Source organism: Tubulanus polymorphus, chromosome 4 (assembly GCF_964204645.1).
Source record: "Tubulanus polymorphus chromosome 4, tnTubPoly1.2, whole genome shotgun sequence".
Classification (NCBI taxonomy): domain Eukaryota; kingdom Metazoa; phylum Nemertea; class Palaeonemertea; order Tubulaniformes; family Tubulanidae; genus Tubulanus; species Tubulanus polymorphus.
Window position 1 is genome coordinate 22,921,910 of NC_134028.1, and position 15,789 is coordinate 22,937,698.

The 15,789-nt window shown below is 40.0% G+C and overlaps 2 protein-coding genes across 3 annotated transcripts; one reads left to right on the top strand and one right to left on the bottom strand.

Annotated features, from left to right (window-relative positions):
• The first annotated feature begins 218 nt into the window (after positions 1-218).
• Positions 219-8,494, top strand: LOC141904266 (uncharacterized). 2 transcript variants are annotated; one of them, XM_074792838.1, is made up of 10 exons: positions 219-379; positions 509-788; positions 1,492-3,459; positions 4,033-4,209; positions 4,629-4,999; positions 5,694-5,841; positions 6,430-6,545; positions 7,472-7,655; positions 7,737-7,790; positions 8,317-8,494. In XM_074792838.1, exons 2-10 carry the CDS (start codon positions 645-647, stop codon positions 8,425-8,427), a joined length of 3,273 nt encoding a protein of 1,090 aa, XP_074648939.1. In that variant the 5' UTR covers positions 219-379; positions 509-644; the 3' UTR covers positions 8,428-8,494. The 2 variants fall into 2 exon arrangements, with proteins under 2 accessions (XP_074648939.1, XP_074648940.1); XM_074792839.1 differs by lacking the exon at positions 7,472-7,655 and having other exon boundaries at positions 8,317-8,491.
• Positions 8,495-9,132: 638 nt separating this feature from the next.
• LOC141903794 (uncharacterized) lies at positions 9,133-11,491 on the bottom strand. Its single transcript, XM_074792109.1, has 2 exons — positions 11,183-11,491; positions 9,133-10,814 (listed from the first exon to the last, which is right to left on the bottom strand). Exons 1-2 carry the CDS (start codon positions 11,427-11,429, stop codon positions 10,549-10,551), a joined length of 513 nt encoding a protein of 170 aa, XP_074648210.1. The 5' UTR covers positions 11,430-11,491; the 3' UTR covers positions 9,133-10,548.
• Positions 11,492-15,789: the final 4,298 nt, after the last annotated feature.

Sequence of the window (15,789 nt, forward strand, 5' to 3'; positions counted from 1 at the left end):
TAAGACGGTCTATCCTTGTAAAATTTGTGTATAGTTTACAAAGGAATACATAATTGAAAAAGGAAAAATAGATCTTTGAGAATTTCAATCATATAGTTCCATCGCTCAACAGGACTCGAACCTGATAGGGCACTTAAGTTGAATCTAAATTGAAAACCATGATGGCCGAAATTTGTATCCTGCACATCCGATATAGACAATCCTGTATTGTACTGTCTTGCGCCACTTAGTAATCCTCTTAAATCATGTTTCTATGTGATGAATTTTCAAAAATCGCCTGTTAGATAGAAACCCTACGACTATTAAGCCGTTATCATTACCGACAACACCAGCCTCAAGACAACCAAGTTGTTAACAACATGATTTACAAGCCAACAAGGTAAAATGAAATATGGAATGGAAGATAGAATCTGAATCAGAATTGTTTATATTGACATGTTTTGTTGTTATCAGTAAGTAAATTAGTAATCTTTAGTTGTTGACATATTCATTTGATTTTGAATTGTAGATGATTTTGCAGGCAGCAGCAATAGTAATATCTTGCACTCGTTAAATCAGCATTTATCAGTTTATCAATATATAAGCAGAGAATAATAGAGATGATGTCAACGACAGAGGAGTAGTAATAGAGTCCAGTGATAACGATGATGATGATGATGGAGCCGACAGTCGATGATATTCAGTATGTTCAGTGCATCTGTCCACATATCAACTCCGACGACATCAGAAATGATTTGTGCTACACGAGAAACGTTCAACTTACAATCAATCGATGTTTGGATGGAAATGTGAGTCTGTCACAAGTTCGCGGGGAAGCGATTTGTCACGATTAGTTGTCTTTAAGTCCAAATAATATGTATTTCTGTTTCAAATAACGAAGTGGATATTTTGCCAATATGGCTTTAGTCGAAATTATTTTGCTTAAACATGATTAAGAAAAATTTATTTCTCCGATTTGGATAACAAAAAGGATCTCAGTAAGATTTTAGGATTATTAGTTAGGTTAAGGTCTTAAAGTGGTTAAAGTGCTTAGGCCTAAATGAATTCTGGCGGCGGGAACCAATGTTATAGTAATAGAAGTGTGGGGACAGGTGGTTGGTTTGGAATCCTGATCCCAAAAAGATACTGTGCTCTCTAGAATAGTCAGTAACCTGTCTGTGGTTTGATAGTTTCACGTTTGGATATTTTCACAAACCACTCAGAATATTGTTCGAGTATAGTTGGTATAAGCCCACCCAATTATAAAAGCTTACCACCAATGATTAGTGAACTAGCTATCTTTAAAATAAAATAGATGGAACCGTGGTATTTGGTAGTTATTCATGAACTACACTCAAACAATATACCAACTACACTCAAACAATATTTTTAGTGGTTGGTGAAAATATCCAATCGTGAAACTAAACCACAGACAGGTTACTGTTAAGGTATTTCTTTGCTTGAAACTTACGCGGAAATTTGAGACTGATGCATGTTCTTTGGTGATTTCAGTATTTGAGAAAGTGCCGTCCGATTATAAAGAGTCCCAGTAAAAAAGAAGCCGACGCTTTGTTGAAAGCTATTAACGAAAGTCAGCTGGAGGAATTAGACTGCGAGAAAGTGGACGACGAGCAGTTGAGGTCGTTTATCAGCGATTGCAGCCCGAGTCCGAATAAAACGAAGGGCAAGATCATCAACAACGGAAGCTTCTCGAGCCCTACCCTTACGCCGGGAAAAATAGTGAAATATCCGCGTCCCCCGAATCTCAAGACGTCGACGATAACCGCGCGTGATTTCAACAATACGAAAACGAAAATCTCGGCCGTCGATCATTTGGATAATTTAGTTGGTAGTTTCTTGGATGATTTACACAACGAACGCGGTACGATCGACAAAACGATTTCGATCAAAAAAGAACCCTCGTCGTCGACGACCGCGCAACAATCGAAGCAAATATTGTCTTTGAATTCGGGGATTAAGTACAACCATGGCGACGTTATCGAACTATCGGATAGTTCAGATGACGAGGGTTCGTCGGTGCGGCCGAACGACGACGGCGAACAATCGTCAGCCAACAACGCGGCGTTTTCGACAAAACGTAAATCGAGTTTTAGTTTACTGCGGAGTCCAGTGAAGAAATCTAAAGCCGCGACGATAAACGCTAGTCCTCAGCTCGGCGTTAGATCGCTTCTCGGTTCGAGTCCACGATTGATGGCGAGGGGCGGCTTTACGAGTCATCATCACAACATACGTCCCAATATCGTTCGAATCGGACCCAGACTGAATAAAGCGTGGAATCACGCGCCGAATCCGACGCGATTCGCTCAACCTCGCGTGGCGACGAGTCTACTGAATTCCACGTCGGCAGCTTCGTCGCGGCTCGCGAATAAAAGTAACGGTAAACAACGCGTCATCGCGACCGACCAAAACGGACAAAATCGAACCGATGATACGACGAGTACTGGGAATCATTTAGAAACACGCCACGGTTCGGATGACCCCACCGATGAAAAACATAGTGATAACGAATCTGTCGATTGCGGGGGGAACAAAAATGAAAAAACTAGTCAAATTATTGAAACACGGGATGAGGAGAACATCGTCAATCAAACCGCGACGAGATTAAACCCACCGAGCGACGACCGGCTCAAACCTACTTCGGATAACAGTGATAACGATCAAAACAGTATTCCTCCTAATCAGAGATCGCACGTGAATACGAACGGCGAGAAATCCATGACAGCACAGCCGTATAACACGGCAATTACTAATGATCACCCGCCGTCTGAAGATAGAATTGTTCCGTCAGTGTCGGGCGGGACGAAGGCTTTTGATAGCTTAAATACGGGACAGCGGTTAACGCACAATAACCCTTCTTCCGGTCACAATCAAAGCGCTCAATATAACAGTTTAAATCCAGTATTGAATCAAGAGGGCAATAAAAACAGTTTTGTCAACAACTGGAATAGTCAGCAAAATTGGAACAATCAAAATCAGAGTGGTGGCAATTGGAAACGGAATGAGTGTTACAGTCAGAATTCATGGCAAAATCAGAATCAGAATTATGCGAACGAGTATCCCGATACTAATTATCAGGATGATACGGAGTATCAGGGTAACGAATTTGGTAACGCGGAGGAACATCCGAAAACGTACGATACCTGGGTACACAAATCCAATCCTTGGAATACGGAGGATGGGTACGACGATGGCGGATATGAAAACTTTGAGGACGGGGGAAACGCGTGGGAGGATGATCTTTTAGACGGTGCCAGCAGTCAGCCGACGACCGAAGAAGATGCGACGGACGAATGGAGCGATTATAACAGTGCAATAACGACATCGGCGAGTCAGATAACAACAACTACTATAGGTTCTTCTAGTCAGAATAGTACGGCTTCCTCCGGCGCGGTGAAGAGTAGGAGTAAGAAAACTGCCGAACAATTAGCTTTAGAAAAACAAGAGAAACTACACAAACAGGTTTGGATTCATTTCATTGATTCACTGAGAATGTACAATCGTTCAGCCACCCATATTAACCTGTGTTTAGTACTCAGTGTCACCTTTTACATGCTTGTCATACAGCCTTCTATTGGTTGGTTTACTGTTCAGGCACAGGCCTAACTGTATTCCATGTTAGCCTTGATGTTTATTTGAGATTACTGTATAGGCCTATAATCCTCTTTATGAAAATGCAGGTATATGGATGGAAAATGTAGAGGGCTCTTACAGATCAGGGGATATTAGGGAATTCCAGATTTTTTTTTGCCTTGTAGGGAAAATCAGGGAATTCTGACTCTTGAAAATCAGGGAATTTGAATTTTTGGTGTCTCGCTGTTCCTGCTGGTGACGAGTGGCATGAGGAACCTCGTGATAAGAAACAGCAGCCCTCATCGAGGATATGTCATCATTTTATCAGGGAATTTTTATTTAATGGCCAGGGATTCTGGAAATATCTGGGAATTTTAGATTCCCTGATCTTTAGAACTCTGAACAGATGACGAATAAGTATTTGAAGGTTATGAGATGTGACGGTCTTTTTTTTTTTAATAGGAAGAAAGAGAAAGGAAAAAAGCGGCGAAAGAACAAGAGAAGCTGGACAAACAAAAACAACGCGAATTGAAACTACAAGAAAAAGAGCAAAAAAAACTGGAAAAAGCGAAGGAAAAGGCGGCAAAAAAAGCAGTTCAAGAAGCGAATAAGAATTCGAAACCGGGAGAATGCACAAAAGTAAGTGAATGTATCGGCAGACGTGGGGTGTAACTGTAGTTTCTCCACTTCTCTCTCTCTCCACTATGTGACACAGTGTTATTAATGATTAGGTTCATGGAAAAGTGGCCACTTACTTGGAAATCAGGGAAAAGTCAGGGAAGCTTCTTTTCTTTAAAAAAGTGAGGGAATAGTGAGGAATTTTGTGAAGAAGCTGAAAATCGGGAAAAAGTGGCGGAAATTTGTTGATCACGCGTATAATCAAACAGTTTCCGTCTACGTTTTATGTATTTAACTGTGTTAATAAATTGATTGGATTCTTAGCCGATCGGGTCAGGGAAAACACCGTGCATGTCCGGGAATAGTCAGAAAAAAAGCTAGTCAACTAAAAGTAGCCACCCTGATTAGGGACGCCTTAACGCCTTATTTTCTATCGATAGTTAATGGTAGTCATGATCGACAGCGGATTGATAAACGGTTCTAGTTTAGCGCCGGCTCTACTGGGCACGTTACAGGGCGCGTCGGTTAACTATAGAGTGCAAGATTTACCCGTACCGAATAGTATTACGTGGAGACGTCAGGTGCCGTCAACGGAGGTCGATCAGTACGGCCGAGTCAACAATCGAACCGCCGAGAACGACGAAAACGAAGCGATCGTTTTCATTCCGATCGATGAATTCGTCGATTTAGTTTATAACGCAGTGAATCCTACCGGTAGTCCGTCGTTGTCGACGTTCGTGAAACAAGTTCGACAAAACGCCGGCAACAAGAACCTGACGATCATCGTGAAGGACATCGAAAGATATTTCAGGTGCGTCTAAAATTCTGAAATTAGTTTGTCAAGTGTATTATAGCGAAACCTCGTAAACAACGAACTTCAGGATCCAGTTCAGTTCCACAGTCATGAGTTAAGAGTAAACTCTGAGTTAAAATGAGTTCATTTTCAATGAGCTAACTCCAGTCAAATCTTAACTCACAACCGTGGAACTGGGTCCAGGGGACCAGAAAATTGGGGGGGGGGCTGTGAGTATATCCATTAAGAGATATCCATGAGTATATTCATTAAATCCAGTATCAAATGATTGAACTTATCCTATTTGGGATGAATATATTGGCTTGTGATTACACATAAATTGTTATATCCGAGGTTGTTATAACGAGGTTTCACTGTATGTCGGATTTTGATGATTTGCAACATTCCCGGAGCACCCCCATGTATGCTACTTTAAGCATTATGTTCATAAGAATAAGTGGCCAAATTTCAAAATTCTATTTGTGATGGAATTCTAGGTTTTTGATAACTGATAAATCATTATATCTGAAGTCGTCTTAACGAGTTTCCACTGTACGCAAGATTTTGATGATTGCATGTACGCATTTTAAAGCATTATGTACATTAGGATAAGTGGCCAAATTTCGACACCCCTCTCTTGGTTGTGTATTTTGAATGATTGTTGTTTTATGAGATCAAATGTTAATATTCGGTTCGGGGTTGTTTTGTTTAGATCAGTGAAGACCGTGCAACAAAGAGAATACCGACAAGCCGTACTGAACGTCGAAAATCCAGAATCTCAACAAAACAACAAGAAAACTATGTTTAAAGTGGCAAACGTCGATATTACTACTCAGATTACGCGCGTTCAACTCGAAGAGGTAATTACAACTTTTCTGGATAGAATATCATACAATATTACAGGCTGGCCACTTACATGTACTTGGAATTCAGGAAAAAGTCAGGGAAACCTCTAATCTTTGAAATAAGTCGGGGGATTTTGTAAAAAAGGAAAAAAAAGTCGGAAATTTGTTGGGATTGTTAGATTGCGCGTATAATCAAACAGTGTTTGTCTATGACTTTCATATTTGACTGTGTTAATTGATTGGGTTCTTAGCAGATCAAGTCGGGGAAACAACGTGCATGTCAGTGAATAGTCAGTGGAAAAGCAGGTCAAATAAAAGTTGCCACCCAGTATGACATTGGTAGCCACTGACCGTGAAAACCTGGAAAACTCAGAATATGAAAAATAAGGGAAACTTCAGAGAATTTGAACAAATTTTGCGTATAACATACTAGAAAACTTGGGGAATTTCTCAAATGGGTCGATAACACAAAATGTATTGGGCAAACCGATCGCCAGAACCGGATTCACTTGGTCATGACTTGATTTCACCGAGTCGCCAAACGAACAACTGACTGAGTCGACTCAGTCTCCCATATTGTAGATATGTTGTATGTATTTATAGGCTCTGGTCGATGTACAGGTGAATACAGGTTGTAACGTGAAGTTCGTAGAAACCGAAGACGCCGTCGCTAAAACCGTTTTACAATACACGAAAGCAGTGGCTGAGATTACGTTCAAGTGAGCATTTAATGATTGTTAGATTCAGCTGTGATATTGCGTGTTGACGCTTTCATCGTCGTAATGCTGTAAAATTAGTTTTTAGATTTATTTTTGAATCGTAAACATCGCTTATATCATCACTTTTGTCTCATCTATCCTACAGTATTATTGAGTTTGTATATCCAAGGGTACATGATCCCGTTTCGTAGATTTTTGAGTTAGATTTGACTATACAGTTTGAAATCAATTACCGGAAGATTGTATACAACATTCTAACTAACATTACACTCATGGACCCATTTCCACAGTTGTGAGTTAGAGTTAACTCTGAGTTAAAGTTAGTTCATTTTCGATGTTTTAACTCAGAGTCAAATTTTAACACACGACTGTGGAACTGGACCATGCAGTCTATATATATAACTACAGTCAAAGCCCTTTGAAATGCCATCGTCGGAACCAGAAAATTGTGGCATTATAGAGAGTGGCCACTGACTTGGAAAGCGTGGAAAACTCAGGGAATCAGAAAAATCTAGAAGTCAGTGAAAACCAAGGCAATTTGACAAATTTCACCAAAAACCTGGGAAATTTGGATAAAACTATTGACCACTTGTTTCTTTATCAATTCGTGATTCAATGAAAGATGAATGAATTGTAACCTAGAAATTTCTCTGAATCACTCAGGGAATTTTGTCTAATTGCATGAAAAAATGAAGGGAAAACTCGGGGGATCTGTAAATTGGAAAGTTGCCACCCTGTTATATCGAATTTGCCGAATGGTATTTTTTCGTTGTATTTGAGTGAGATTTGACGTATTTTATCTCTGAAGTATGTTGGCATTGAGCGAGTGTTATACACCGCGCTTTCACTGTATCGATGATATATATTCGTAGTTGACTGTATTTTTATTCGCTCTTTCTTTCACCGTTTCACCGTGTCGTTTTCAGGCAGTCGAGATTGAACAATGCATTTTCATTTATGCCCGATTTATCGGGCAGCGCTCGCGTCGATAAAGACGGCAAAGGGTTAATAAAAGTTTGGAAGCAACACATTCAACAATTTCGTAACGTAAGCGCAGATATGGCCGCTGCAATTGTTGCGCAATATCCATCTCCGCAAATACTCATTCAGGTTAATATCGGCAGTTTTTACTGATATTCATTATTTCTGTTATGTTTGTATTGTTGATATCGGTTATTGTCTATTTTCCAGGCCTATAAACGCTGCAATCCCAGAGAAGGCGAATTACTCTTACAAGATATATCAGTAAGTATGGTGGGCTACTGGGACGGATCTATGGGGGGGAAACAGAAAAGGGAACTTTTTTCAGCAAAAACGCAACTAAAAATCAAATATCCTCCGTGATAAGAGCTTTCTGGGTTTATAAAACTATATTGAAACCATCCTCACTTGCCAGGGTTTGATTGCTTCGTGCTGAAGTTCATGCCAACACATACCGTGGCCGTAGTTCCTTCATTGGATTCGAGATATCTTGGGCGGACGGGTTGCCTCTCAGCGGCCACCAGTCTATATATCTAGCTATCTCAATTGGCTGCTTGGAGTACTCAGTCTGATTACTCCGAGGCTACTTAGACTAGTGGTCGCTGAGTGGCGACCTGTTTGCTCAAAATCTCTTGGGCGGTGTAATAGACCAATGCAGGAACTGAGGCCGGGGGTTTGTGTTGGCGTGAGCTTCGATGGGAGGCAATCAAACCCTGGCAGGCCAGGATATATTTGAACGTACATGCATGGATTCTAATGTAAACTGATCATGTATTTTGATATTGTGTAGGTGCGAAGGGGCGCCGGAGTGTTAGAAACTAATCGAAGAATTGGTAAAGAATTGTCTCGTCGAATCTATCAACACATGATGCTTGATAATCCAGAATTTCTACTCGAATGATGAGAAAATTTAGTCTCATACGTAGAAAAAATGTACTTAATGTGTTCAAAGAATCATAAATTTTATATCTATACAAAACCAATTGTATCAGTCTTATATTTGTTGGTTGCGGTGTGTGATCAAATTGACCAGGGTCAGGTTTCGCTGAACTGAACTTTTTGGTTAAGTTTCTGTTGGTGGGTGCGCCATGATCTCGATGAGGACAAAAAATGAGAACTGGATTAGTCGGGAGTCCCTAGATGAACCCACTACTGCTCGAGGCAATATTGAAAAGGTTTCTTCTTCACCCCACAGGAGTGGAGATGAAAGGCTATACAGTAGAACCTAGTTACAGCGAACAGGACCAGAAAGTCTGCTCGTTATACCGATAGTTCGATATATCCATGAAATTCATTAAATTTTCTTGGGATGCAATTCTATGTTTTAATTATCTAATGAATTGTTGTATCCGAGTTTGTTAAAAAGTTTCACTGTAGAACCCTCCACTGACCACTTCTGTATTTTTCACCTGAATCTAGTTGAAAACCAAGCGATCTTCAAGACTACAGAACCATTGACCACCATAAACTCAACTTCTGCATTTTTTACCTGAATCTAGTGGAAAACCAAGCGATCGAGGACATCTTTTATCCTAATTGTGAACTAAACCGATATCAAAAATATTTCATCTAAAAATAACATTTATTAACAGCAAAAATCTGCGTTACATGTAAAAACATTCAGACACATCAGTCCTAAGTATCTAACATAATCAATAATGAACTCGAGATTATAATTTTCGGTTCATCAGTCGTCCAAAAAATCCAACCGTCAACTCATAACTATGTAATGTAATAGATTCTGATGAATTGAGCATCATTTTGATTGACATGATTTATACTGACAAAAGAATTCGATAATTACTACTGAAAACAACAGACATAAACAACAACACTATTGATGAAACTGAACCTTATTACAATGGTTAATTAATTGAAATTAGGAATCAGTAAATTGTGAATCGATTTCATTACCTGTATTTTTTGGACGGATTTTATAGAAGAGAACGAATTATCGAGCAAAAACGTGGGAAAGCGTGAAATGTTTAAACTTGTTTCTATACGAGGATGAATTCAGAACCAAAGATTGTGTAATGATTTAGGAACGAACAATAACACGACAACGAATATGAACCCAGTTTCACAGACGGGATACGAACTGTGGAACTGGATTCAAATACAGGGTCCGATCTAAGGAATAAAAGCCACTTGCCCCGGGGCAAGCATATCTGAAACTTTACTTGCCCCTTCAAAAATCTACTTGCCCTACACGCAGTCAAACTGTTGTATTGATTGGGAAAAAGCTTTGCAACATAAAAATGCACTAGCCTGGAGGACAAGTGATAATGATAACCTACTTGCCCCTATGATAATATACATGTCCCGGGCAATTGGTCATGCTTAGATCGGACCTTGAAATAACATACCGGTAAATAAATGCTCATCGAAACACGAAGCAGTTCTATGAAGGATTTTTCTAGGAAGAATATTTTTTGATTTGGCGGAATCTGGAAAACACGGAATAAAATTGAAACCAAAATGCACTGCTGGCTAATACAATGTAACAGAAGCTCAGGGGCTAACAACATATTCTTTTCACAGGAGGTCGGTTACAGTGTACGAGGAAGGTTGTCGTATGGTTGTATTAACTTGAACCTTGCCACGCAAACCCCTTACTACTACTAGTGGTGAAGAATGAAGTATACCCTTTATCAAAACATGATTCAATCTGCAGCCTGCACAATGCAACCCTCAAAGATTCTAGGGTCTGGACCCCTCAGGCGTTATAACCAATTTTTGATTGTCTACACTTCACAAGCAAAGGCATTGTGGTCTATAGTATTCAAGTTCCAAAACAGTAATATGCCTGAGGAGCACAATAGATACATGCGTATGTGCTTCTTAAGGGAAAGTAGGATAAGATTGCAGAAAAAGACATGAACATTTTCTGCAAACAAAATTTTCGTGGAATTTCACACTTTTTCACAGGAATTTTAACTTTTTTCGAATTTTCACAACAATCTTGCACTGCGGGCTCGTTTCAGACTGCAGACTGAAAACCAAGCAAAAGCTTCTGTTCATTCTAAGCGTAAAGTTTCATTTGTTGTTGCATCTCTTCGAATGATGAAACTCCGTATCCCCCTCCGTTCTCTTCGCAACCCGTCGATTTCATCAGTTCGAATATTTCTTTCAACTGTCGTCGCTGAGTTTCGCGTTCCTCTTCAATCTGCTCCGACGTCAAATTCTCCATGATTTTCTTCGTCGCGACTTTCTGATGGATCTTTTTAACCTCACCCTGTAAATGTTCGACGTATTCAAATGGATCGATGTCTGGTTTCACTGAGTCGCCTAGAAAAAAAAAATAACAATAATAACAATGATACTTTTAATTGACGAATTAAATAACGATAGGAAATCGCATAAGCAAACACAAAATATTGCAGAATAGGACGCTGGACAGAGCAACCACTGTTTAGGTGTCCTTAATGGTACCTAACCTAACCATATAACACTGTTCTTTAAAAGCACTAATGGAAAGGTGACCTACACTGGAGCCACTATCACTTATCGCGCATTTTCAACGATCAAATAGTTTTCAGAGGATCAGAAAGCTATATTTCAGTGCCAGTTATTAGTTTGGATTTGGAAATATTTACGGTAAAATTGCCATTTTAATCATTAAACTTTTTTTAAATAGCCTATATTTCTAAACTTACTCGTTGAATTCTCTAGTTTGCTTTCTGATTCTATGATCGAACCGGATTCATCATTCTTCTCCGCATCATCAGCTACATCTTTGTTCTTCCTTTTCTTGGTTTTCTTCTCCGCCGTCGCGTCTTTCGTGGTGATTTCTTGTTGAGTTCGATTCTCATGTTTTTGCAATGTATATTTGAACCAGATGAATGCTATTACACCGGCCAGTATAGTAGAACCAATAGCGATATAAATCTGTAAAAGTTTCATGCTGAAAATGCGTTTAATTCGACGATATTTGATGTAATTTCTATCGATGTAATTGCATCGATTTTGACAGAAACCCGGAAATGAGTGAATGTAAAATGCGGAATCCGGACTCTTTGTTCATTGGTAAATCACGGTTACCGGATTATACGTACACAACGCGGATCGCGGGCAGAATTTTCTTTCCTAGGTGATCCTGATACCACGGGCGGTAATCTTAATGGATTAGGGGTTGTGTAGACTACATACCCATAAACTTTAACCAGGAGCCCCTGATCTTACTTGGAAACTTCAAGATCGGAAGCTAACCCCTCCATCCAAATGCAACGACGAACACGACGACCCGGCGAGGCCGCAGGACTCGTATGAAACCAGCCTATAAATGACCAACCCCAATCCCTGTATAAAACACTTTTTTAAATCATACAGGGCCATAGGTGTCCCCAAAGGAGGGTGCGGGGGTAGCGGACGCACCCCCTTTTCGGCCGTGCGTTTACTGATAAGATGATGATCCACTAAAATCCCATTCACAAATCATGTTGTTAAAATAATTTTGATCTTGTCACAATTTTTTTGTTTTTCACTACGGAATGCTGTGAAAGGAAGCACACGAACAGTTGTATGGCTAGAGGATTGCAAAACAGCCGCCAGCCAAATAAATAACACGACCGAATCCAAGGTCTCGGGATCTGTTATTGAATCAACTCGCTGTACGCTCAGAAGATACCACTCGTTTGAATATGTGGTTTGCCGAATGTATGTATCAACCATTCAACCATGCGGTTCCCGCTAAAATTACCGCAAAATGATCGATGGATTCTCAACTACCGAATGCATTAATCAAAACAACATTTCATTCTCAGATGCTTGGTTGTTTGTAATAGTAGTACAAGTAAAATAATGTTATTTCATTTTTATCATACATTTCACATCACTTGAGTAAGTAATTATTGCCTTGTGTTGTTTGGCTGAAAGTGAATTCAAACCACTCATCTGCCTATCAATGACCAACCCCATTAAATCTACACTTTATAATAGTCGTCCCATAAGTATCCCCACTCGCCAAAAATTAGAACTATTCGTCAACTTCTGCCCGACTTCATCGTTGGAAGATGTTCGAATACTTTGTATTATATCTTATCCAAAAATTGACGATTATCGCCTTCAGCCAATTTTAAATATTCATCATTTTGGCAAAGACAATCCGAATCTTCGTATGTCGTTAATGCATTCTCGAACCGCGGGGCGGAGTGAACATCTAATTCATAAAAATCGATTATAGTAATTTCATCATTATTGGATAAAATTGAATAAAACGGTTTCAATTTCTCAATATTTCCGACGAAGAAATTCACACCTAGCTGCTCGTCACGAGACACCTCGTCGATTTACAGAAATCTTCAGAAGACAGTCTTTGTATCTATAGTTATACGTGAACCCGGGCGGGTAGAGAGGCTATTTATAGACTTAAACCTGTCCATTGCGTTTACGTCAAATGACGTGAATTGTTAATTACGCTTTGAGCATCGCGGAATATTCTCTCAGTGATTAGTGTTTAGGTATATTAACGTCACTGTCTAATTATTGACATTCGTTGATTGAGAAGAACTTTAAAAGCCGAGACACGAGTCTCGCAGCCATTGTTTAATTATATCTACATGATGCGCGTCCTTACTACAACTCCCGGCCGTGGTTATTACAGCAGCCGCGGTCACACGGAGTATTTTTTGGCCCGGGCCAAAGTGGCACGGATCAGGCCCGAGTCAAATTTGACCCGTCGAATTAGAGAGCGCGTTCACACGAAAACCACTCGATAGTAAGAAAAAAGCTCAACCAAAGTGGAGTTATTCATTTCCGGTACCAGTGTTGCAATTCAAACGCAATCATTTGCCCCGTAAAATTTGGCCCGGGCCTGGTCCGACGTTTTTGGTCGGGCAAAATTTGGAAAATTTGGCCGGGGCCAAACAGGCGCGGGCCCATTTCGGCACCAATGTGAACAGTTGTTCAGGGCCAAAAATGCTCGTGCGATCACGGCTTGTATCCGTGTTGTAGAGAATCCCACAATAATAACATACTGATAGTCATCTTAAGGAATATTAGAATAATAGTCGAAGCGTTGAATACACTACTTTAGCTCAAGGAAACGTTTTCGGGCTTCAAATTATTTCGTTATCATTGTAGGATTCTCTAGATTAGATTAGATTAGATTAGATTTTATTTTACTTATAATCATCGCTATAATACATATATTATACACATCTGTTCGCAGACTATCGAATTGAACTCAAGAGCAACTAACTACAGCATGCATTCCGTATTGACGATAATTTGGCCTCGATAACGCAGTAAATGTTGTCCCTACAGACAGGTTTATGTTGTTATATACATCAGATACTTGTATTCTGGTTGTTTCAATGACGCTCGTTGTTTGCGGGCTCCTGGTTAAGAATGAGTTAAGTACATTGTTGTTTCCTGAATGTATGAATCCAATTATATCGCCCTGATTGACGCGTATCTGATCGGATTCTGGTACTCGGTATGAGACTGTGCCCATCGAACCGGGATCTAGTCGGTTGCGGCCTATCAGAGTCCAACTACGCGATGAACCGCTGTTTCTGAATACCCCGGCGTAGACAGGATCGTCAACGTCGTATCCACGCACATATTCCCAAAGCGTTATCACCCCATCACACGGGAATACAAAATCCAACATTAGAATCAGCCATTCCCCTTGTTGATCCGTGAGACTGTCACTCAAAACCTGAGGGCCGACGACTTCTGTTCTCGCTGCAAACGAGAGAGAATTATACATCATAGACTTTACTTATGAGATTATTAATTATGAGAGTTAAATGATATTGAATTGGTATCAATCATGGAGAAATAATTATAAAATTGAAACCTACTTTATATATCTATACAAATTTAAGCTTAAAAACGTAATTCATATATATCAAAAGTTAAAACAAAATGAAAATTAATAGATTCGACTTTTTGGACTCGGCGGTTCGGCTTCTACTTACGTTTAGTTTTCTGATAGACACGAGAATTACCAGGGATGTTCTGAGGACATTCGCTTATCGTCAACAGACCGCAACCATTTTCGTGAACGTAGAACGCGGCACAAGATGCGTCCATGCAACAATCACTAGCACAGCTTATCCTCGAGGTCCTGTTCACCCGGGCTGATGCCTGACCGAACTGTTGATGACAAATTCGTGTGTGCTGACAATCCAGTAACTCCCTACAGTACGAATTTATTACGAGCAAAAAATGCAAATACAAAACGGATTGTGAGTTTGCAGTTCTCATTTTGGACAGAAACACCGTAATAAGCATACAAACAGTGACAGGATGTTTCAACAATTGTTCCACTTTGGAAAAGAAGTGAACTGATTCAAACTATAAGTCATCCGTCCTCGTGAAGGGACTGCAGAACTATGTCTGATGTTCGCTATTCGTGAAAGCGTTTGAAGGAAGATAATAAGCACTTTCAGACATAGAAAGCGATTAACAATATAGTTTCCGACTGTGTACAGGAATTGCGCTAACAATGACATCCAATATTTATTCTCGAATATCTGCGAATTGTTAAGTCAATATTTCAACTTGATTCTATTATCGTTGTTGATCGGTTATAATGCATGATGTATGTTATATATCGCTACATCCAGTGGAGATGCTTTGAGCGCTTAACTTTCCAGTATTATCCCCCCCCCCCCGCTTATAAATCTAACCATCAATCTATTATTCATCTAGGTCTGAGAGAAGTAACATCACAGCAGCTACTAGGGGCCCAGAGCCAACTATCAGGCCAGGTACCCATTTACTCCTGGATGGAGAGAGGCAATGAGGATCAGTGTCTTGCCCTTGCGAATGTAGGGTTTTCGAAGCCATGACCTGGCTTCCCTGAGTCGAACGCTCTAACCACTGCCCACACCATTTGGAAACACGGGTTACATAGTCTTCGTATTTCGAGTGGCTTGAATTTTGCTGTTTTGAACATTTGTTTAACTACTTGGTCTGGGTTTGAATTCAGAGACGTATATGATATATTTTGTCTATTCAGAGACCATTCCTTGAGGATTTTCCAAAATTGAGTTCATTTTACTCCTGCAACTATGCCAAAGATCTGAGCAGGTTTTTTTACTTGCTATCAAGCGCAGAATCGGGGTTTAGAATTATTCACGTTTGACTTAAATAAGAACTGCACTCGTGGGCGGCCGTCGAAATGTGTTTTACTAACACCGCCGTTCAAAGTGGAGATATAAATCTAACTCGGATAAGGAGTGATCGTGACGTTCGCGGTTGTCAGCTCACCTGGTACACGGCGGTATAATTTCAACTTCACTTAAACGAGAAA